We start from the raw sequence: 25622 nt of genomic DNA, 5'->3' as shown, positions 1-25622 counted from the left end.
GTCTTAGGATTACAGAGGGATTTTTTTTCCCTGTGTGCTTCATTTGCATAAATTATCCAGAGGAATAAACTGATGTTTTAAAATACTTTCAGCTTAAAAATTTAGTGAAAAATTGTTACTATAATAGCAAAATAAAATTTTTAATGTAATGTGATTACTATCTACAGATTTACATTTCATTTCTTATTATTTTAGTAGAATTTTAAACACATTTTCCTGCTTATAGAGCAAATCTAGTTTGGAAAAAAATGCTTCTGCACGAAATGAATTTTCAGAAAAGGGTTTGAAAGATGTGAGGATTTGGGCTGGTGGATCTCTAGGGAAAATTCAGTTGTATTAAGATAACATGGTAGTTAGTTGCAAAGAAGGGATGATCTAATAAGTTTTCCATTCAATCTGTTCTCTAAGGGCTGGGTCAGAAAAGCAACTCATCTGCTCAGTTAATGTTTTAAAGAATTGGCAAGATAAATGTTCCAAGTTTTCTAATTATTCATTTAAAACAATTCCAAAATAAAACGAGGTCTGTTTTAAACTTTAACTTGTTGAAATGTTGACTAGGGAAAAATCTCACACTTAGGAGATCTTATCAAATTTGAATTGGTAATAACTGTACTCTTTCTTTTCTGTATTGCTTATTAGCCATATCATTCACTAATATAAAAAGGCAGGAACTTTAAGTTATAAGGACTAAATAGGATCTCCTTAAAGCATCCTCTAATCCAGTGCTTAGTTTTTACTATGACTTGGAGTAAAATTTAAAAAAAAAATTATATCATGACTGAGTGCAAATTTTGTGTGTATGTGTCTCAAAGTTTCACAAAATAATTTCCTCTCATATGAAATACACATAATTACATTCTGTTTTATTCTTTTTCTCTTAAAAGTTTGTTCCACTTTTCATTGAAGCAACATGTCTTTATCAGAAAGAGATTTGCCACTTCAGGAATACCCTTACATTTCTTTGTAGTACTGTCTGTTTCCCTTATTTCTCTCATACTCATTGAAACTTCTGATTATGTTCAGAAAGTATGGTAAGATAGATGAAGACAGCAGTCTCTTTCTTTTTGAGTATTTTTTAAATTAATTTTCTTTATTTATATATGACAGCAGAATGCATTACAATTCTTATTATACATAGAGCACGATTTTTCATATCTCTGGTTATATACAAAGTATATTCACACCAATTTGTGTCTTCATACATTTTACTTTGGATAATAATGCCCATTGCATTCCACCATCATTTCTAATCCCATACCCCCTCCCTTCCTTTCCTACCCCTCTGCTCTATCTAGAGTTCATCTATTCTTCCCATGCTCCCCCTCCCTACCCCACTATGAATCAGCCTCCTTATATCAGAGAAAACATTCAGCATTTGTTTTTGTTTTTTTTTTTGGGGGGGATTGGCTAACTTCACTTAGCATTATTTTCCCTAACTCCATCCACTTACCTGCAAATGCCATGATTTTATTCTCTTTCATTGCTGAGTAATATTCCATTGTGTATATGTGCCATATTTTTTAAAATCCATTCATCTATTGAAGGGCATTTAGATTGGTTCCACAGTTTATCTATTGTGAATTGTGCTGCTATAAACATTGATGTGGCTGTGTCCCCGTAGTATGTTGTTTTTAAGTCCTTCTTTTTGAGTATTTTTGCTGCTAATGATATCCAGTAGTGACGATTGGCTTATTATAAATATTGGAAGATTTAATAAGAAAAAGTTAAGACAAGAAAAAAGGAAGAGAGTTGGAACCACCAATAGAAATATATAAAACAAATGATATTGATGAAAACTATATAAGGGAAGATTTTTCTAAATAAACAACACTTGAATTGAGTGCTAGCTTTTCCAAGGAATGAAATAGTTTTTCCAAAAAGCAAATTAAAAGTCAAATGGAGGGCTGAGAATATAGCTCAGATGGTAGAGTGCTTGCCTCACATGCATAAGGCCCTGGGTTCAATCCTCAGCACCACAAAAAAAAAAAAAAAAAAAAAAAAAAAAAAATCAAATCGACTCATGCAATTAAAAGATGTAACAAAATAATCTAAATTTATTTTTTAAAGAAAAGGAACATTTCATATATTACTATCTATAATTTAATTTCTCTTTGTGTAAATGTTTTTATTTAAAATGATCAGACAAAAGTTTTAAATGGATTATTTATTTTCTATTTCTTTATCCATCTTAGATTTTATATTTAGTTAGGACATTTTTATTCCATAATAAAGAACCGATTATTCTCTCCTGTTGTTTGTTCTGTCATGTAATTATTGTGGCTGATAACCACATCTCTGCACGTCCCACCCTTTACTTAGGTTGAAATTCTCCCAAGTCAAAGATATTTTGACCAGCCAGAAGTCCTGTTGAATGATCAGCTTTGTAACTAGCTCTGGCCTACCAGAAAACATTACAGTTTCTCTTAGTCCGCTCTGAATGTTGCTAACCTGATCCTATAGGTCTTACAGATATAAGAAACTACTGTAATCATGGCTTTGAATCTTGAATCCGGAATAGAGTGGGAAAACTAGAGTTGATTTGCTATGACCTTCGAGACTGATCTGCGATCCCATGACATTTTTTGTGTGTGTATTTTTAGAATAGTTTTAAAATTAATATGGGTAGTGTTCTTCATCAAGTTTTTACATAATAATTAGAACTGATTATTTCAAAAAGAACTTAATTTTCATTGCTTGATGTTAAGTATAAATAGTGAATTGCTTTTAAATATAATTTAAATGTTAGGTAATATTAAGTTTAAAAAGTAGATTTTCTTATCACTATAGGGGATATATTTGAAATTTTGTTAAATAGATTTTCAGTTTCTAGGTAATGAGTTTATTTGGCTCTTATTAATGGGGCATATTGCTAAATTGTCTGTCAAAAATATGTACCTTTTATGTAGCTTTAGAAATTTGTTCAAATATCTAAAATTAGAACAGACTGGCTCTGTGCCTGAACAGTTTGTTTTCCTTAGCCAGCTAAGTCAAACTTCCACATTATACATGCCCCAATTCTAAAAGTGTCATGTTAAAAAAAAAAAGTAAAGAAAATCAAAGTATAAATGCTATACGGGACTACTGACTTTAACAATAACAACAAAATAATACCTATATCTATATACCTATGTCTATATTTTTTTCTCAATATAAAATAAAATGAACAATATACATGGATTTATATTTCAAAGAAACAAATTGCATATCTTTTTCAAATGTACTTACATTAATATATTTTTATTGGAATGACAAAAATAAATGGCATTATTTTAGTTACTGTCTTGTGCTATAGGAAGTAGAGCTTAAGGAAAACAAAGCTCATATGCAAATTTGACTTCAGTATTCTACAAGTATTAGGATTCTGAATTTGGTCTTCAGTGCTTCTGTGTTATCTGTTTGAAGTTTTCTCTCTAGCTTTGTCACAGAAGACCTGGTAGTAAATGGTTGAACTGGAGCTTTTCCCCTAGAGTGCTGCCATTTGACTGTTAAAACATTTTAAAGCTTGCATAATTTTTAAAAATTTACAAATGGACTCAATGTTGGCATTCCTATTTGGGGGAAGGCTTGGCGTATTACATGACCTAACTTGGCCAGTGCCTGCTCTAGCTGTGAATGATAATTAACTACTGATGGGAATATAAAAAGGATCTGACTTACAAGCTGTCAGTTTTATATCCCAGTATGTGAACCAGATCCAACTACCTCTATCCTTACAACACAGCACATAGCTAAAAATGCAAAATCTGCCTCATTTATAACCAGAACTGTTGCTCAGAGCTGACAAACAGTGATTATGAGGATGCAATACAATCTGTTCTCTATGAGTTAATTTATTAGTATATGATAACATTGACAGCACTGCCCCACCACATTTAGTTTTGGAGAATTATACTAATTCTTTCATACTTTCTAAGCCAAACTCGTTCTTTTTCTGCTGAAAACTGCTCATGATATGGAAAGAATTATTTGAGGGTAGCGTGATGAGTTCATATTTCAGAATAAATCTTTGTTGTCTAACAATTTCCACCCCCCACTCAGTGACTTCAATCAACATCAGTGTATTATTTGCAGCAGTTCTATGGAGTTCAATCAGATGGTTTTTCTACTCAGGTCTCTCCTGCTCTTGGAGTCTGTTGTGAACTCTGCTAGTGATGGAAAATCAGTATCAGTACGACATCTCATCCTCCAAGGTCTCTCTCCATGTGGCCTCTTGTCTTTCAGTAATCTAACCTGAACTTCTTTATTTTTTAATGAACTCCTTTTTAAAAATTATAATTGCTAATGAATATTAATTGTACAAATTAATGGGCTTCCCTGTGACATTTCCATATATGAATATATTCTGCATTGATTGTATCCCCCTCCCTTCTGCCCTTATTTCTCTTTCTCCCTGAAACCCTTCCCCTTTCCTAATAGTCCCTCTCTTCTGACTTCAGGTCATTTTATTTATTTATTTTATTCATTTATTTGTTTATTTTCAGATGTGATATAGAAAACGTGATAATTGTCTGTGTCTGGTTTATTTTGCTTACCATCATTACTGTCTATTCTCCTGAAAATCACATGATTTCATTCTTCTTTATGGCTGAATAATTCTCCAACATGTATATATACTATGTTTTCTTTATCCATTAATCTGTTAATGGGCATCTAGGCTGATTCCATGACTTGGCTGCTGTGACTAGTACCTGAATAAACATGCAAATATCTATTATATGCTGATTTTATTTTCTTTGATTATATGTAATCAAATCAGAACTATTATCATTACTTCTATTTTTAGGTTTTTGAGGAACCTCCATACTGTTTTCCAAAGTGGCTATACTAATTTACATTCCCACCAGCAGTGTATAAGGGTTCCTTTTCCTCCACAGACTCAACAGCACTTGTTGTTTTTTAATACAAGCTGGAATAAATTTTGAAATTTACCTGATTGTTGTAAAGATTTTAAGCACTTTTTCATCTATTCATCAGCGATTTGTACTTCCCCCTTTGACAAGTGTAAAGTTCATATCTTTTGCCCATTTATTGATTGGAATACTTGTTCTTTTGTTGTTAATTTTTTTGAGTTCCTTATACATTCTGGATATTAAGCCTATCAGGTTAATAGCTGGCAAGGATTTTCTCCCATTCTGTATATTGTCTCGTCACTCTGTTAATTGTTTCTTTTGCTCTGTAGAAGCTGTATATATATATTACCATCATTACCGTCTATTTTCCTAAAAAAATCACATGATTTCATTCTTTATGGCTGAATAATTCTCCAACATGTATATATATTATGTTTTCTTTACAAATCTTTGTTGTAAAGATTTTAAGCACTTTTTCATCTATTCATTTGTACATCGGCAATTTGTACTTCCCCCTTTGACATATATATATGTTTTATATATAATTTTATTTTATTTATTTATTTTATGTGGTGCTGAGGATTGAACCCATTGCCTCATACGTGCTAGGCAAACGCTGTCCCACTGAACCACAACTCCAGCCCCTGTGCAGAACTGTTTAATTTGATGTAATCTCATTCATTAATTCTTTCTTTTATTTTTCTGAGCTATTGGATTTGATTCAGGAAATGGTTTGCCTATGCTTCTATTTTAAAGTATTTCTTCTTTGTTTTCCTCTAGTACTTTCAAAGTTTTTGGTCTTACATTAAGGTCTTTGATACACTTTAAGTTGATTTTTTATACAGGGTGAGAGATAGGATCTATTTTCAGTTTTTTACATATGGATATCCAGTCATTTTAGTACTATTTATGGAAGAGGCTGTCTTTTCTCCAATATATATTTTTGGTAACTTTGTTGAGAGTCTGATGGCTAGAGAGGGCCTGGGTTTACTTCTGGGACCTTGATTCTATTGCACTGATGTGTTGGTTTTGTGCAAGTACCATGGAAGGGTATAGAAGTGCTACTGAAACATGTGACTTTTTATCCTTTCAGCCTTTTGAAAGATAATAAGATAATAAATCCCCATAAAAGAATATATTAACAACTCCTTTTCTCCTCCTCCTCCTCCTCCTCGTTCTCCTTCTCCATCTTTTTAAAGGAGTGCTAGGGATTGAACTCTACCACAGAGCTATGCCCCCCCAGCCCTTGTTCATTTCTTTTTGACAAAATTGTTCTTAATATGTGTCATCAAAATGGATAAGATGTTCCCGGCATGGTGGCACATGCCTGTAATCTCAGCTACTTTGGAGGCTGAGACAAGAGGATTGCGAGTTCAAAGCCAGTCTCAGCAAAGCTGAGGTGTTAAGCAACTCAGTGAGACCCTGTCTCTAAATAAAATACAAAACAGGGCTGGGAATGTGCCCCCTGAGTTCAATCCCTGGTACCAAAAAACAAGCAAACAAACAAACAAATGTATAGGATGTGCCTAATAAGCAGTTTTGACATGTCTCTTTTAGAGTTTAATTCTCCTACGCTTTTCCCTCTTCTCTTTGGCTCACACATTTCCACTTCCTATCAAACATTGTTTCATTCCCACACCCCCCTCTCCTTACACACACATACATACACACTTCTTTTCTCATGCTATCATAATATCTATGATAAAGCAATGTTAATTTTTGGAAATGAAAAGAATTTATTTAAAATGTATGATATTTTATATGTTGTGTAAGTTTTCAAGATTCTTTGACATATTAGAGTATTTAATATATTAAAAATATATTAAAAATATATCAGAAAAAAAGTTGAGTTTTTGGGAATTCTCATACTCCTAATATGAAGTGGAAAATTAAAATTTTTGAGGGATTTAGGAAGTATATAGAAAGACAAATGTGACTATTCCTGACTCAACTTTTGACCTTGTATTTATGTCCTCAAAGTTATAACATCACATTTTAAATGGACACTCAGAATGGATTTCCCATTTTGTGAAAATAGTTTTTTCTGGGCATTGCTTTTCTTGCTGTAGTCACAATACTATTTTCTCTCTTTTCTTGTGCTTTCCATGTTACTTACCTTGACAAACCAGTTCATATGCCAGAAGGTATTTGGGGAGTAATTTGCTGATGTATATATTTTAGGGCAGTCATATGTTGAGTAAGCACAAATCTGTAGAATCACCCAACTGTAGATTTTGGTCCTAGTCTGACCAACTGCTAGTTGTTAACCTGGAAGTTTCTCTAATGTCTCCAAGTCTGTGTTCATTCATTTATAAAAACCAGTGGAAAGATCCTCATGGTCCTTGTATATACTGCATAAAATAACTCTTGCAAAAATTATTTGCATTGTGCCTGACACAATAAGCACTATAATTGTATTATATCTTTTAACACCTTAAATGAAATTAAGTATTAAAATAAAGAGGAATCTTTTATCATAACTAAGTAAAACTTTCTTTTCTAAGATCCTGCAAGAGCCATGGTCCTTTCTATTCCCTTTTTTGTGGAGCTAATACTTAACTAAAATTGTAGTAAAATCATACAAGAACATAGGACAGGAATACAAAGCAGTGATCCTATGATAATTTCAATACCAACCAACAAATTGATAACATGCAGGAGAGGAAAGCAAGAGAATTAGGCCATAGGTCATCTGACTTTTAGAAATATTTTAACCTAATGGGCATTGTTTTCTTCCTTTCTATGTTCTATAGTTAAAGTTCTAAAATTTAAAATTTTAATGCTGCTTCTGTTTTGGTACCGGGGATTGAACCCAGGAAACTTAACCATTGAGCCATATCCCCAGCCCTTTTATTTTTTTTATTTTGACTTCGAGTCTCACTAAGTTGCTGAAGCTGGCCTCAAACTTTGGATCCTTCTGCCTCAGCATCCTGAGTCACTGAGATTATAGGCGTGTACTGCTACACCCAGTTGAAAACTCATTTATTCTTAAACTCAGTTTTACCTTTGAGCAAACTTCTCAAAAGAATGACTGCCAAGATACTTTTAGCTTGTTTTCTCACATGCATTTCTCATTATCTTCTTTAAAACTCCTCTCCAAAAAACATCCTAGGGACGACTGTAATTAGGCTAATTGTGTGCGCCCATATGTGCAGCTTATGGAATAGCAGAGAGCAGTCATAGCAAGAACATGGCGCAATCTGCCTCCAGCAGGAGCAGCTCTAGAGCTCTCAGGGCTGGCCACACAAGCAGGCTTGGGCTAACAGCTGTGATGAACAGAACGGCAGAAGTCAGCCCCATAGTTCATTTGGTGTGAAAATAAATTGACAGTTATCTATAGGGAATAATTAATGTAACATTGTAGAAAAGTAAACACATTTTGCACCCTTCGAGAAACTGTTAAAATGAAAAAAAGGATGGAAGATGAAGGATCTTCTTACTGATAGCAAAGACTTGGTGAGAAACAGATGTCAGTGACTGTGTAAAACTGTGCTGCAGAGGGTTTGGAGAGTTCATCAACTCTGACAATAGAGTGGAAGAGTTAAAAATTATACATGGAAACCAACCCATCCTCAGGGTAACTGTGAAGATGATATCACATAGTTCAGTTAATAATGTGAAAATTTGTGATGATCCCATGTAATTCTGTTTTGCCAGTTTCCTAAGTTAAAAATAAAAACGTTTGAAAAAAGTAGGGGGGGTAATAAGAAAGGAAGGAATAAAGGAAGTTGTAGCTGGGTGTGGTGGTGCGCTGTAATCCCAACATCTTGGGAGACTTAGGCAGGTGGATCACAAGCTCAAAGCCAGCCTCAGCAACTTAGCGAGACCCTGGCTGAATTTTTTTTTTTTAAAGGTAGTAGTTCAGGGTAAAGTTCCACTAGGTTCAATCTTCTGTACTGGAAAAAAATAATTAAATAAAGGAAAAAAGGCAAATATGTATATAATAATTCCAAGTAAGCATGAGGCTGATTTTTCTACATTGGTACTATAATTTATTCATTATTAATCTCACATGCTCTAATGTCTAGTTAGACACATCAGATTATTTTGGAATGGTGTGATACAAAAGGAGTGAACTCAGACATATGGTTTGTTTTAAACCATTATCACATGAGTGCATCCATATGTGTACCTTATGGCACCTAGTTGCTTTTGTATTATATGTTTGATCATCAGGATTGTATCTTTGAACAACTCATGACTTGATTAAACACCAATTCATTTCTAAATGCTTATCATTAATAAGTATTATTAAGCTAGTGGGAAGTTAAACTAAGATAATTTTATTTCTGATACAGACACACATTAGTACTGCTTCAAATTGCATCTGAAATATCCTGCTCAGATCATCTCTACAACTTTCTGTTCTGCTGAAGCGTGTTGACACATGCCTATAAGACCAGTTTTCTGGAGAGCTGAGAGCTGGAGGATTGCAAATTTGAGGCCTGTTTCAGTCCCATATTTTTCAACCTTTAGCGAGACCTTGTCTCAAAATAAATAAAATAAAAGGGCTAGGGATGTAACCCAGTGGTAAAGCACCCCTGAGTGTAATCCCTGGTATTGAACAAACAAACAAAACAACTTTCTTGTCTGAACACCTTTACTTCCACTGGAAGATATTTTTCTTCTTTGAGACAGTGGAATAAATTAGGGGAGATTTCCTTTTGTACACATGTGAATTTTACTCTTCATCTTAACGTGGATAACGTGGAAACCTGCCTGATTTTCTAGAATAATTGTGTGAGTTCTTTAAGTAGTCATATCATTATTTGAATTCATTCAACCATCAACTCTCTTTGGCATCTCTGAATCTGTGTCATTCAAAAAAAGCTAAGGAGTTATTAGCCATGACATGGCTTTCTTTACAATGCTAACTAATCATGAGTCCAACATATATTATCACATCAGGGCTTTTATTTTCTTCAGTAGTGTGATTTTCAGCAAAGGTAGTAGGCATCTATGATATGAGCAAATTGGAGAATGCACGCAATTCAAATTACAAGAGAACTTCTTGTATGCCAATCATTTTATTTCAGGCATAAATAGGTTTATTGAGCTTGGTGAAAAATCTGGTATAGTAAACATTCAAAAATGACTTTATGAAAGATCATCTACTGTGTGGTGCCATGATTCATAAAATATGGTTCTCCTTTGGTAGTATTGATGAGAAGGAAATTCTGTATACTGAAGAAGGAAAAGGTGTTTGCTTTAGTTAATACAGATAAAATATGCTGCATACGTGAATTCAAGGGTGATTCTATGACAAACTAACAAGATAAGGAAGAGGAAAGTGGAGTGAGTTCACATTTCATGGCACTAAAGTGTGAGATAGAGTCTAGATTTGAGACTGAACTGCATGGGCCACATTCCCTGTTGATGACTCCTCTCAAGTTGATGATTGTAAAAACCTACATTTTACAAAGAATTATCTACAATGTGGAGTGAAGCAAAAGTCTCTTTGTGTACCTTTGAGAAATTTCTGGAGAGGATATCAGAAAAAACTTTATAATGGGCCATCAATGAGATCCAAAGGAGATGGAACTGGATTATAAAGAATTGAAATTGTACTAAGTGTATGAGCTTGGGAATTTACTTGGCACTATAGACTTCCTGTCTAGATGACTCTAATTTTGTGTTATAACCTAAGTGTTCTTTTGAGTACACATAATAGCTTAAATTATTAGTGTTTTAAATTCAGAAGAATGATACATTGGTTTCAGCTAGAGTTATCAGCGCAAATGAGTCTAGTTCATTGGAAAATTTATATGCATTTTAGGAACCAGTAGATTATTTCATCAGTGAAGTTCCAACTGTACATTTTTTTTAGCTAGTGACTTGGTATGAGTTTTAATGATTTGCGTAGAGAAGCAATATACTAACTGTGTTCTGACAGGTTGGCTAGGAAGTACTATGTAGAAATTCCAGGACAAATGGGAAGTAGGGAGAGGGAGACCAGTTACTAGACTTACAGTGATCCGACTTGCTATCCCTTCTATAATGATCAAGGCATGACTTGGCAAACACTTGGACCAGAGAATGGCAAGGAAGTGGGAGAAGTGCTAGAACTTGGTAATTTTGAATATGTGTTATAACAATCGTTAACATTTATATTGTATTTATCTGGCAATATGTGGATTCTTTTACGGTATCATTTCATCACAACCATTTTAAGAAGTATAGGTTCTAATACCATTATAAGTTAAATAATTTTCTTAAGCTCTCATAGTTAACAATTATCAGAACTAAAATTCAAACCTGGAATCTGAACTCACGCCACACAGAGGATATGGGCTTATCAGAGGCTAAAATAAAAAGTGATGTTAGTATTTCTAGATAGAACACAGATGCCCATGAGGAGACTGGGTTAATGTTGTTCCTTGGCATAAGTATAATGCAATCTTTCTCTTTTTCCTTTTTGTCATTTTTTTTAGTGAGACTTCATGACAGCATATCGGAAGAGGGCTTCCATTACTTGGTGTTTGATTTGTAAGTACTTATTATATGGTGGGTCTTTTTTTTTTTTGCTATTATTTTAATTGAACAAGGTTTTTATTATTATACAGTTTAAATTAATGTCTACTATAATACTTTTAAATGTTTTTCAAATAACATTCAACTCTAATTCTTTTGAAAAGAGGTGACTACCCAGTAGAATTTTATTTAAATTAATCTTCATAAGCAAAAGTTTAAAGTCTTTCCCTTTGCATTTTCCATTGTGATATCACATGTAATTTTTGGTTTTACCTTGGGGTACAAAACTAGCTGACAAGAGCAAAATTTTCAATTGATTTTTTAAAAAGTGTTTGTGGGATTTATCAAATGTAAAAAGAAGATTCAAAGAAGAAACTGGGATTATCAAGGTTGATTTAAATTAATCAGGATTTTAAAACCAAGGTTATAACAATAAGGATAAAGGGAAAATATTGATTCCTGGAAGAATAAGGTTAAACAGGTCACACATTTTAACTGGCTGGTAGGAGTTTAATAAGAACACACTTTCTGAAAATCAGTTTGTGATTCTATTTATCAAGAGATCTAAAAATGTCCATATCATTTGGCATAGTAATTTCACTTTGAGAAGAGTACATGGAAAATATAACCTAAATCCAGGTCAAGTTTTATGCTGAAAGATGTTCATTGATTCCATCCTCTAAAGGAGGGAGGAACAGAAAAGAAATAAGACAAATTAATAACAGAAATAATATATAATTATAGTACATTCATACAATGGACTGCTGTCTAACATTTTAATGTTATATTTGCAGGAGTTTTGGGATATAGCTAAGAAAAATTATTTCAAATAATATGAGTCTATATCAATGTTATTTCTCTTTGGATGTGTTAAAGATTTTTCCTTTGTCCTTGGTTTTCAGATGTTTGACTATTATGTGTCTTGGCATGTATTTCTTAAGAATTTATATTTGAGTTTAACCTCTTAAATATGGGTTTATGACTGCAAACTTTTTATACATTGCCTTCTTGAATACTTACTTTCTCAACACAACTTCTTTGTCCTTACTTTTAAAACTCTGATGAAATGAATGTTGGATTTTGTTGTTATAGTTGTAGTCTCATAGGTTTCTGAGGCTCTGTCCATGTGTCTCTCCTGGTACACTTTCCTCTGTTTGTTCAGATTGGATCATTTATGTTGTTCTTTCTTCAAGTTTGATTGAATCTTTCTTCTGTTTTTCCATTCTGCTATTGAACCTATCTATTCAGATTTTTTATTTCAATTATTATATTTTTTAGTTCTATAATAATTTCCTTTTGGTTCTTCTTTGCTAATACTTTTTTTCCCCACATTTGTTTCAACTGTGTTCATGGTTGCTCATGAAAGCTATCTTTTTCTTCTTTTTTTTCAAAAATGCTAAGGATTTAACCCAGAGTCTCACACATACTAAGCAAGCACTTTCCACTGGGCGATAACCTTAGCCCTATGAAAGCATTTTTATTTGGCTGATTTAAAATCCTTGTCAGATAATTCCAATAGCATTGTCATATTGGTTTTGTTGTCTGCTGATTGTCTTCTCATTCAAATTTAGATTTCCTGGTTCTTTGAGTGATTTTGGATTATATCCTGGACATTTGGGCATTATTTTATAGAATTCTATATTTAATTAAATCTTCTTTTTAGCAAGCCTTTTCTGATTCCACACCAGCAGGATTAAAGAGGTGTTACCTTATTACTGATTCATAATGATGACACCCAAGTAGTTCCCTATTCTGCTTTAACTAACACCCCTTGGGTGTGTCTCCTTATAGCAAAGGAATTGTTTGTTTGCTTAACCACTAAGCAACATACCCTGCCCTTTTTAAATTTTTTTATTTTAAGACAGGGTTTCACTAAGTTACTCAGGGCCTTGCTAAGTTGGTGAGGCTGGATTTGAACTCATATGATCCTCCTGCCTCAGTCTCCTAAGCCACTGTTTTTATAGGCATGCACCACCATGCCTAGTCTTGTTATTTCTTAATAGATTTAATCACTCAGATATCCTTTGTTATGTAAATCAAGGTATAGTGTTGTAAACTGAGATATGTACTTCAGGCTGTGATGAATGTTGGATTGAAAACACTTATGCTAATTCTCACTACTGAGTACTATAATCTGAATTTGGTTTGATCACAGCTCTGTCTGGGTAGGAACAACTATCTTTTTTATATCATTTCCTGGGAGCATGTGAATTAGAATTTAAAAAAAGGGAGATTAACAAGGTAAAGCACACTAAATTTTTATTAATTTTTTTTTTCTGTGGGAGTTAATAGAAAAGAAGTGAAACTCAAAGAAGCAGTTAGATTCAGGGACTTATATACCCTTTTATTGAAGGAACAAACATGGACTTCAAAAGACTAAACAATAGAGAAATGCTAGATGCTGTGACAGATGCCAGTACTTCCAGCTGCTTGGGATGATGAGGCAGGATGATCACAAGTTTGGAGCCAGCCTGGGCAACTTAGTGAGACCCTGTCTCAAAAGAAAATAAAAAGGGATGGGAATGTAGTTCAGTGGTAGAGCACTTGCCTAGCATATTGAGACTGTCGGTTCAAATCCTAGTACAGAGAGGAAAGAAGGAAAGAAAGGAAAAAAGGGAGGGAGGTAGGGAGGGAGGGAAGGAAGGAAGGAAGGAAGGAAGGAAGGAAGGTAGGTCGCTTTATATGTAAATTCATCTTGCTATCAAGTCCATGTTCTGTGAAAGTCCTCCTTACTGGTACAGGGATGTGGGGTGGGGTAGAGAGGGAATGCCTTCCTCAGAGAGAAATTTGTTTCCTGATAAGGCAGATAAGGGGCAGGCAGAGAACTCTTCAGCATCTGTTGATTCTCAGTTACCTCTAGCTCTAAATAATCCCTATGCCAAAGTGGCATATTTGGGGTGGCATATTCTGATTCTCTTCTGCTGCAAGAAGCACTGCAGTATTAGGTCAAATGCTCTGCCATGCCCCTTTCCTACAGTCATCAAACGATTTATATCTATACTTTGTATTTTATGGATTTCTATATTTCTTACTAAATTAAGGGAATATTAAGAATTACATAGTAGAATGTATTTTCTTATGCATGATTTTTCAACTTCAATATAATTGGTGAAGAACGTATAAAGAAAGCAGTTTACATGAAAGCAAAATAATACAGGGAATTATGTCTATAACAGTGATGATTGTTTGTGGTAAGTGTGAAGAGACCTCTAAGGTTAAAATTTTACATAAAACCATGGTAATTTGAAATATACTATGTCAGGCAGCTGAATCTTTGCATCTAGAATGAAGAGCTCAGACCTCTCTTGAATTATTTTTTTAGTAAAGTTTAAGATGTGGGTTTCTGTAGTTCTCTTCAAAATGCTTTGTCAGTAAATGATTAGTGACCTGGTTAAACAATGGGTGTTCAATCAAACACCCAGCCTTAGAGGCAGTTGAAAAGCAATGTTTAAAGGACTGATTTTTAACAGTTACAAAGAGAGTATAAATAAATTATAAATAAATATATTATTCCTCAAAATTCTGTCATCAAGTAAGAGGACCTCTAAGTAGCTCTAGAAAAACAAATATTTTAAATATAGTTTAGAAAATGATGGTCTTAAAGAATGAAATACTCATGGGAAAATCAGAAGACACTTAGCCAATCAGTTTCAAGATAAAGCATCTACTTGAATTCCTAAAGAAGGAATGTGCCCTGTGCTCCTCATTCTGAACTGGTTTTGGCAGTGTGGTACTTGTGCATACTTTCCCCTGGAATGTCAACTATTCTGAATCTAATGGGAAGTTCTATTTTTATTAGGTGCATTTAGTCATCTTCTAATGGAATACTTTTCACTTTGTAAAAAGCAAAACAAAGAAGGACATGAGTTCTATGGAAAAAAATAGTTTCTTCTTGCTGTTTTAAAGGTATATATTTTATTCAGATATTTCACTACCATTTCCAACTAGAAAGTGTTTGTTCTACAGAGGAATCAGTGGGAAAGGCCTGCATGAAAGCAAAGACATCTTCACATCACATAATGAACTGCCCTGCCTTGTTGAATCATCCTAGGGTATATGTCTAGCAGGGGATGTGAATTTATTTGAAAACTAAGGAAAGACCAGAAAGTCCACAAATGGAGTGAGATTATAGTCCCAAAGGAAGAAGCCTTCAGGCAAACTTTTGGCCTTTGGCAGGTGAGGCAGATCCTGTTCATTTCAAGGGCTGATGAGAAACAGTGCTTTGACAAGGCAGTTACCTGAATATATATGTGTTGGCATGGAAAACCCATTTTCCCACTGCACATCTTAGGATCATTGGGTGGGGTCCTGTAATTAGACTGAAAGAAGAAGGTTTAAAAAGAGAGAGAGAAAAAACAAACAAAACACAGAAGTATATTAACATGTTCATCATGTACATCACATACAGGAGTCACCCAAAGGAGTCAGGGAGAACTTGGGCTTATCTAGCATCTTAACAAAAGAAGGATACATTTTTAGGGAAGTGACAAAACAAAGGAAAAGTTTACTGGCAGAAAATTATGGAAAGGTCACTACAAGAGGGGAACTAATAGAAGATTAGGGCTGGTGTTAGTAAGTGGTGTCCTGTAGATTCCTGTGGTGCAAGGTCTAGGTTTTCCTTAGTGATCAAAATATGTTCTCACTAGGTGGGACAACTTGACAAATTTATGTCTTTCTTTTGGGCAAAAAGGGAAGACAGAGACTTCTCAGTATGCATTTTTTTTTTCTCAGTTGCCTTCATCTGAAAATGATTCTTATGAAAAAGTGGCATATTTTGGGGTGGTATGTTTTGCCATCCTTCACTGGTGACATGCATTTCCAGAATCTGCATGTCAGAGATCTGTACTATGTGTATATTGATTGAGTACATATAATGAAATATAGATTTATCACAGCACTCTCTAAGCAATAGGGTAAATGTATAAGAGAATGGCACAGGTTGGACTCATGTAATCTCCATAGGGAACTAATGTGGGTAGGTTAAAATAAGGTTTATTTAAAAGTGTGCTGAAAATGACAACTTAATTTTCAACCTCAAAGATACCCAGGGCTACCCATTTAACATTATCGTTTCCCTAAGTCCATTTTTCTTACATAATAGATGTCTGTGGGACTAGATGAAAAATGTGTCAGACGTCTTTCAAATCCTTTTTGTTTTGTGAGGCCAGGCTGCTATTCTCATCAATTTGAGGTTTCTGATAGCATTAATGGAACTCCTGATGTCATTTCTTAAGATTTCTTAAGACTCTAAGCTATTAGAGAAAAATGCATTTATTACATCTAATGTACAAAAGACCATTTTTCCCCTAGCATAAACACCTCTTGATACATGAAGTACTTCCTTTTTTTCTCTGTTTTAAAATGTCTGTGTTCATGTCCCCAGATTAGAAATTTTCATCAAATATATAACTGGTGTTACTAAACGTTTTAGGAAAAAAGCAGGGATTTTCAGCATTTTAAAATAAATGCCTCATTTTGAAAAATACAGAAAGGAATACTTTAAGAGAATGTGATGTGTTGTATCTCACTTCCCCATTTTATCATATTTATATTGGCCTGGTCCTTATTATTAGGAAAGTATTTATTTTGCATATGGAATTATAATATTAAAAACACCCTTTCAAACCACATTCCTTTGTACTAGGGAGCTGTTACTTTTATTAGTAATATCATGACTAAAGAGTAAGTCAAGGTAAGAAACTCCATGATTGAGTGCGTGCCTTGCATTATATGCATAAAGTCTGGGTTCAATCCCCAGTACTATTTAAAAAAAAAAAAAAGAGTAAGTGAAGCACCATCCACATTTCAGACTACATAGTTGGGAAAGTAGACTAGATGGTTTTTAAAAGTTTATGGTATAAGCCTAATACATAAAAGCTCAAAGAGTTACACGGGAGTTTGGGAGAGATAGTTAACATTCATTCATTCAGGACTGTGAGGAAACAGAAGAGAAGTGGAGGCAGACATAGTCTTGTCCTTGAAAATATTCCTTCTTTCAACAAATACATACTTAGGATACACTTAGTCTGTCAGGCACTGCAGATAAACTGATTTGAAAGGAAGGGAAACAATAATTTCTACCTTTAAAAAGTGATCTTATACCCATGATGCTAATGGCTTTCTTTCATCTACTAGTATATTTTGTTGCATGACCAACAAGTTGACAATATTTACAAAACACACAGAGATGATTTGCTGATGTGGATCCCCCACCCCATTACTGTTTTCATTTTACTGAATACCTTTTATGTATTATTCACAACAAATTTTACCCCACTTGACACCTACCTAGCATAATATTTCATTTGATGTATATCACTATAACAGTGTGTATTCCAAGCAGTTTAAAAATATTTTCCCACTCAGATCAAAATATGAAGACGTAATATTGAAAGTTAATTGTCCTATCAGTGTATTGTTAAACAGAACTTGAGAACAAGTCCATAGCTTAAACTTCTGTTGAAAAGATTGAAGAATAAATCAATAAATTACAATTTAGTACAACTACATTGTGCTGATATTGTGCTGTGCACATGGGTAGAAGCAAAGAAAGATTTAGAGTAGAGGTGGATAGCCTATCTAGAAGTTACTGAAGAAATAATAATAGTAAAAACAAAAAAAATAAAAAGAAAGAAAAGCCTGACATGGTGGTGCACACCTAGAATCCCAGCTACTGGGGAGGATGAAGCAGCAGGATCGCAAATTGGGAGCCAACCTGGGAAATTTAGCAAACTTCTCTCTTAAGATGAAAAATAAAAAGGCTGAGAATGTAGCTTAGCAGTGGAGAGCCCCTGGCTCAATCCTTGGTAACTAACACACACATGAACTAAAACATAATCCCTTGGAAAATACATTTTAGAACAAAGGTAAGCCTATGAATCTTGTTTTTAGTTGGCAATTTCTGTGCAAGGAACAATTGTATTTAAAATGAAGTAACAAGGCTGTTATTTAAAATATCTGTAAATATATTGCATTTCTTGTTTGTTTTTAGAAAGCAACTGTTTGAATCTAAACATCTGGGGTATTTTAAAAATGGAATTTAATGTTCATTATAACGATGATCTATGAATGTAGAACTCTAGTAAATCTCTGGAAAAAAAAGGGTTTCACAGTTATTATACTAAATGATTTCTTTATTCTTTTAATTGGAAAATTAACAAAATAGTTAATGGTTTTGTTATATTTTTGAGGAAGAACATGTTAAATGACCATGCTATTCTGTCTTCTTAATAGCAATACTTCTTAATAGAAATACTCATGTGTTTGGTTCTTTTTCTGAGTGGAAGGCTAACTACATGATTAACTTCTTGTTCCTTGACCTGCTCCATGTTGGCAAAAATCCCACTACCCACCTGCTTGAAAGTTAATGAGAACTTTCAGTTTGTGTAAGCTTGTCCCAGGAGGACTCCACTTTATACCCTACAGAAGGAGAGGGGCTTTTCATGATGAGTACCATTCGAGGTCATTTGCAGAATTGTCAGGATAATTGTCCCAAATTCCAGAAAGCCTATTTCTGTTTTGTTTGTTCACTTTAGTAACATTTGATCCTTGATGTGAATAAAGATTTCTTCCTGATAATTACCCTAATAATAATTTAAATTCTGTAATGTAAATCTGAATATTTTAAATGTCAGTTGGTAATCATTTTCATTTTAATGAAGTAGAAGAAAATGTTATGGAAGACATTGTCTTTTCTCCATTAAACTGCCTTTCCTATTTTGCCAAAAATCAATTGACTGTATTTATGTGAGTGTATTTCTAAATTTCATTCCATTCTGTGGATCTGTCTTGAGTTTTTCTTAGCTCTTATTACACGGTCTTGCTTATTGGCTCTACAGTAAGTGTTGAAGTTGGGTAGGGTCAGTCTACTGAATTTGTTGTTTTCATTCAATATTTCATTGGTTATTCTGGATCTTTTGACTCTCCACATAAATTTTGAATCATTTTGTTTGTATTGGAAAAATATCTTGAAAAGATTATGATTGGGATTGAATTGCATTGAATCTGTAGATCAAGTTGAGAAGGACTGACATCTTGATGCTATTGAGTCTTCCTATTCATGGATATGTAATTACTCTCCATTTTCTTAGTTATTTGATGTCTTTCATCAGAGTTTTGTGGTTTCCTTGTATAGATCTTATACATATTTTGTTATATTTGTTACCTAAGTATTTCATTTTTAAGAATGCTAAATAAATGGCAATGTGTTTTTTATTTCAAATTCAATTTTTCATTGGTGATATATTAAAAAGTGGTTAAATTTGTATATAAATCTTATATCCTGAAACTTTACTATACTACCTTGATAATTCCAGGAGATATTTTGTTGTTGACTCTTTTTGGAATTTGTCCAGAGATGATCATGTCATTTGTGAACAATGACAACTTATTCCTTCCCATTCTATTTGCCTTTTATTTCCTTTGCTTATCTCATTGTATTAGCTAGTATGATGTTGAAAAGAAGCTATGAGTGGAGATATAATTGCCTTGTCACTTTTGTGGGAACTATCATCTTTTAGTTTCTTATAACTGGTCTTTTTCAAAATGAGAACAATCAATTCTCTAATCTATAGGGAATGATAATCCTGAGTGGGTGTTGAATTTGTGAAGTTCTGTTTTCTGCATCAACTGATATTATCAGATGATTTTCTATTTTTTCGCTATTGATATGATGGATTACATTTATTAATATTTCAAATGTTGAACCACCTGAAATAAATCTGACTCATTCATGGTGTATAATTCTTTAATTATATTGGTGGAATCAATTTGCTAATATGGAGGATTTTTGCATCTATAATCATGCGTGATACAGTCTATACTTTTCCTTTCTTACAATGTCCTTATCTGATTTTGGTATTAGGGTAATTCATAGAAAATTTTAGAATGTTTTCACTTTGCATCTATTTTCTGGATCAATTTTAGAATATTAGTATTTTTTTCTTCATATAGTTATTGCTGGTTTGAGAGAATTCACCAGTGAACACATTTGAAACTAGTGTTTTCTGTTTTAGAATGTTATGAATTATTGTTTCAATTTTCTTAATGAATACAGGGCCTATTCCAGTTATCTATTTTTTCTTGTATAAGTTTTGGAACACTATGTCTTTCAGTATATTGATTCATTTTATAAAGGCTATAAAATTTTTGGACATAGACTTCTTCATAATATTCTTTTATTATGCTTTTGATATCCATGAGATATATAATATATACTGAAGTTCTTTTATTTGTGTTCTTTTTATTTTCTTTTTTTTCCCCCTTACAAAATTTTCTGATTTTTTCCAAGGAATAGATTTTGGTTTTGTTAACTTTTCTCTCTTGATTTCCTATTGTCAGTTTCATTGATTTATGCTTTAATATTTATTATTTCTCTATTTAGTTTAGATTTAGTTAGTCCTTCTTTTTCTGTTTTCTGAAGTGAAATCTTAAATTAATTTCAGATCTTTTATCTCTCCAAACATATGCATTAAACTATAAATTTCCCTCTAAGCACTGCTTTTGCTGCATCTGACATATATTGATAAGTTCTATTTTTGCTTTTAGCTTAAATTACTTTTAAATTGTTCTTGAGATTTCCTTTTTGGTTCATGTGTTATTTATAAATTTGTTATTGAATGTCTAAGTGTATCATATTTCCCAGCTATGTTTTGGTTATTGATTTGTATTTCATTCAATTGTGGTTTTAGAGCAGACTTTGAATGATTTCCATTATTTTAAATTTGTTTAGGTATGTTTTATGGCCCCAAATTGGTATATCTTAGTGAATGTTTCATATGAGTTTCAGGAGAATATATAATCTTCTATTGTTATTAAAGCAGTCTATAAATGTCAGTTACATGCAGTTGATTGATCTGCTATAGAATTCAACTCTGTCCTTACTGATATTCTTCTGCCTGATGGATCTTTATAGAGAAGTATAAAAATCTCCAACACTAATAGAGGATTCAGCCAGGTGCACTGGCACATGCCTGTAATCCCAGTGGCTCAGGAAGCTGAGGCAGGAGGATTGCAAGTTCAAAGCCAGCCTCAACTAGCAGTAAGCAACTCAGTGAGACTCTTTCACTAAATAAAAATACAAAATAGGGCTGGGGATGTGGCTCAGTGGTCGAGTGCCCTGAGTTGGATCCCTGGTACCTGTCCCACCAAAGTAGTGGGTTTATCTTCTTCTTTTTAAGTTCTATCAGGTTTTTTTCCTCACCTATTTTAACATTCTGTTTTTCATCACATACACATTAAGTGTTGTTTTATCTTCTTGGAATATTAACATCTTTAACATGATGTAGTGTTCCTCTCTTTATCTCTGATAACTTTCCTCAATCTGTCTGAAATCACTAGAACTAGTTCTTTTAATTAGTGTAAGCATGGTATACCTTTCTCCATCTCTTTACTTTGAATTTATATGCATCTGATATTTAAAGCAGATTTATTATAGACACCACAAACTTGGATTCTTGTTTTTTATCCACTCTGAAAATCTGGTTTTTTAAAGATATATTTATTTACCCCATTTACTATTTTTTTTTTTTTTTGCATTGAGGATTAAACCCAGGGCCTCATGCATGCTAGGAAGTGCTCTGTCACTGAGCTACATCCCCAGCTCTTTTTATTATTGTTATTTCTCATTTTCAGACAGGGCTTCACTACTACCTTGCCCAGGGCTGACCTGGAACTGGCATTTCTCCCAAGTAGAGGGGATTACAAGTATGGGCCACCACTCCTGACACCTTTCTCTCTTCTGTCTCTTGCTGTCTCACTAGACCTTTTTTAGTTGTCCCACATTTATTGGGTCTTCTGTTCTGATTTTTTTTTTCAGTCACTTTTTTTCCCCTGCTTTTCAGTTTTGGAAATTCCTATTGTCATATCCTCAAACTTAGAGATTTTTTTTTTTCTCATCCATGTCCATCCTATTAAAGGTCCTATCAAAAACATTCTTCATTATTATGTTATAGCATTTTTGATATTTAACATTTCTTATTGATCATGTCTTGGAATTTTCATTTCTCTGCTTATATCCTTCATCTGTTCTTGCATGGTGTCTACTTTTTCTTTTAAAACGCTTAGTATTTTATCATAGTTTTTATTTTTTATTTTTTTAAATTCCTGATCGAACAATTCCAACATTCCTGATATTTGTTCAGACTCTTCAAACTGTGTTTTTTACCTTTTAGTATGTTTTGTAATTTTTTTTTAAAGGTAGACATGATGTACTAGACAAAAGGAACTGTGGTAACCAGGCTTTCAGTAATGTTGAGGTAAGGTGTGGGGAGAGAGGAGGCATTCTATACTCCTAAGATTAGATCTTCCTGTTTTGCTGAGCTTAATCCTCTAAACTATGATTGTCATCAGTGATTATCCAGCTACAGCTGTATAGAGTTGAATATTTTCATCTCTCCAGGTTTGTTAGACTCTGATAAAAGCACAACAGGTTAGATTCTTGTAAAATAATCTCTCCTGAGGGTAGACCATTTTATGATAAACAGAGTGCTTTGCCATATTTCAAAATAGTTCCTTTCCTTCTCCCATTGCTGGAAGCAGGAGTGGATTCCACCCCTCCCCCTAGTGTTTACTGTGAAGACCTGATGCAATTTCTGGAGGTTGCTATAGTGGGGATAGGTTTGAGTGTGTTCTCCAAGGATTCATGTTTTGAAACTTAATCTTGATTATGAGTTACTAAGAAGGTAGAAATAAGCCAGACATGGTGGAATGTAACCCCAGCTACTTGGGAGTCTGAAACAGGAGGATTGTAAGTTTGAGGCCAGCCTCAGTAACTTGGTGAGAACCTAGCTCAAAATAAAAAATCAAAAGGATAGAGATGTAACTCAAAATAGGTCACTTGCTAGCATGTGTGAAGCCCTGGTTTAATGACCAGTTCTGGGGGGAAGGGAGAGAAGGAAAGAAAGGAAGAAGAAAAGAAGAAGAATACATGAATGAGAAGAAGAAGACAGAACCACTTAATCCAACTATGGTGTTCAGAGGTGGTACCTTTGGGAGGCAGTTAGGATTGTCTGTGGTCATAAAGGTGGAACTCCCATGATTGAATACAGAGGGCTTTTTATAAAGAGAGTCCAGAAGGTACATATACATGAGCTCCCTGCCTCTTGCCATGTGATACCCTTTGCCATATCAGGATTCTGCCAGTAAAATGTCGTCACTAAATGAAAGCCCTTGTACCTCCAAAACTGAACTAGATAAACCTCTTTACTTTATAAAGTTTTCCGGATTCAGGTATTTTGTTATATAGTAATGAAAATGCATTAGAACATAGGTAAAATTCACAAACATGTGGTATGGGGGGACCCCTAATATTGGATTGTTCTGAAGTTTTTATCTCTAAATCTGTCCAAAATGATCCTTTGATGAATTGGCAATTCATCAAAGTGCATGTTTTCCTGTCTCTTACTGGTTCTGAGGAGTTATCTATTCATCTGTTCTGAGGAAGTATCTACTCTGGTCCTCCTACCTTACTTTCAATTTGGGGAGCCATGGTTTCCATTGTAACCTCATCTCTTTGGTAGATCTAAGAAGAGCAGTTTCTTCACCTTTTGCTGATCATTATTGCAGAGCAATGGCCTCTAAGATCCTTATGTACTGGATGAAACTGGAAGTCCTTGAAATTTTTTTAATCTTAAATTTAAAACATCTAAATTTAAAAACGTGTAAATTGTTTTGATTTTAAAATACAAGCAAGGCATACTTATTTATTAGCTGTAGATCAGAAATCAAGATGAAGTTTGAACTTTTAAGACATGTTTTAAGATACTTAGAAGTATAACCTGTATTTTTCTCACAAACTGTAGGTAGCTAAACTGACAGAACAGGTTCTTTGAGTATTTATCAGAAGACAACTGATAATCAGATCTTTAATCATGCTTCATTCAAATGTGTTACCCAAAGTCATTAAAAAGGTCTACTACGTACGTCTTTTGTGCTACCATATTTTGAAGGTACAATTTTCTCAAAAAAGTTAATTAAATGGAAAACCAGTGGATGCTTATTAAATTACTCCCTTGTTAAGTAAATTCTGTTTGGCTTCTGGGTCAGATGGTTTTCCTTGAAAAAGGCTGGAATTGCTATCCTGAGTATTCCTTGTCATTTTGGAGACAGTGTCTATGGACTGTCAGTGACATTCTGCTATGAAAGAGAATCTGGAAAAGTTACAATTTAAAAGATGCTGGACTAAGTTTAGCAGTCAGCTTCTTCAGTATGTGATGATATTTTTTGCCATGTTCTCATCCATTTCATCTCCCGGCTTGGACTTTGTAGGCAGGAAGCCCAACTCCCACTTGATCCCTGCTTACTTTTCACTTTTACTTGAGACACCAGACTTGGCAGGTTCTGCTATTGGCTAGCAGTTAATTCCACCCTACACACACACACACACACACACACACACACACACCTCTTTCCAAGAATGCCGCAGTCTGGCTGGGCACAAAATCACGAGCCACCACACAGCTTGTAGATTCAAACAGCAACTCTTTATTCCCGAACTCACACCAGCCGTCTACAATCACGTTCTGGGGAAATCCACATTCTCTGCCCAAATCCACGTTCTCTCCCAAATTCACCTTCACTGGGCTTCTGTCTCCCAAAATATACTCTGAATCCCGTGAGAACTCAAGGGGAACTTAGGCAGCAGGATACGCCCTATTCCCAGCAGGAATAATCTTAAACCTTAAACCTTGAACCTAAACTGGGAACGCCCTAAACCCGATTATGTTAAACCAGGAACACCCTAATCCGCCCTGGTCCTTGAGCAAGGTCAACTACATTCAATGTCACTGCAAAATGTCAGCAACATGGGGTACGCTGGCAAGGAAATTGTCATACCTACTTGGCTAATGGCTCCCAGCATCTCCCCCCTTCTGATTAATAAAACAAGCAATGTGGCTTAAGGACCGTGCCTGGTAGGTTGTCCAATTCAACATATGGTTCTTACCCGTCATCGGAAAACTGACCTTTAGGCGTCAGCCTCCTGTCTTAGGTTGATACCACTGCAATTGAATCATACCCGTCACTGACTACCGGTCCAGCATACAGCCATACTTGTGGATAGGTCTATGCACCAGTGCGGGGGTGAGGTTCTTTGCCTCACCTCTGTTGGCCCCCAAATTTGGCCTTGGTGCCAGTGGGGTAGTGAGGTTAATGTGGCTTAAGGACCGTGCCTGGTAGGTTGTCCAATTCAACATATGGTTCTTACCCGTCATCGGAAAACTGACCTTTAGGCGTCAGCCTCCTGTCTTAGGTTGATACCACTGCAATTGGATCATACCCGTCACTGACTACCGGTCCAGCATA

At 34.3% G+C, this 25622-nt stretch overlaps 1 protein-coding gene across 34 annotated transcripts in view; it reads left to right on the top strand.

The window, feature by feature from the left end:
- Camk2d (calcium/calmodulin dependent protein kinase II delta) overlaps positions 1 to 25622 on the top strand; it is a 307183-nt gene that overhangs the window by 137177 nt on the left and 144384 nt on the right. For all 34 annotated transcript variants that reach the window (XM_048813825.1, XM_015484659.2, XM_048813827.1 and 31 more), the window contains exon 4: positions 11282 to 11336. In XM_048813825.1, coding sequence (XP_048669782.1) covers positions 11282 to 11336 — 55 coding nt within the window. The remainder of the gene's footprint in view (positions 1 to 11281; positions 11337 to 25622) is intronic.

This window comes from Marmota marmota, unplaced genomic scaffold (assembly GCF_001458135.2).
Source record: "Marmota marmota marmota unplaced genomic scaffold, marMar, whole genome shotgun sequence".
NCBI lineage: Eukaryota > Metazoa > Chordata > Mammalia > Rodentia > Sciuridae > Marmota > Marmota marmota.
Note: the sequence above shows the minus strand (reverse complement) of the source record. Positions and strands in the feature narration are given on the sequence as shown.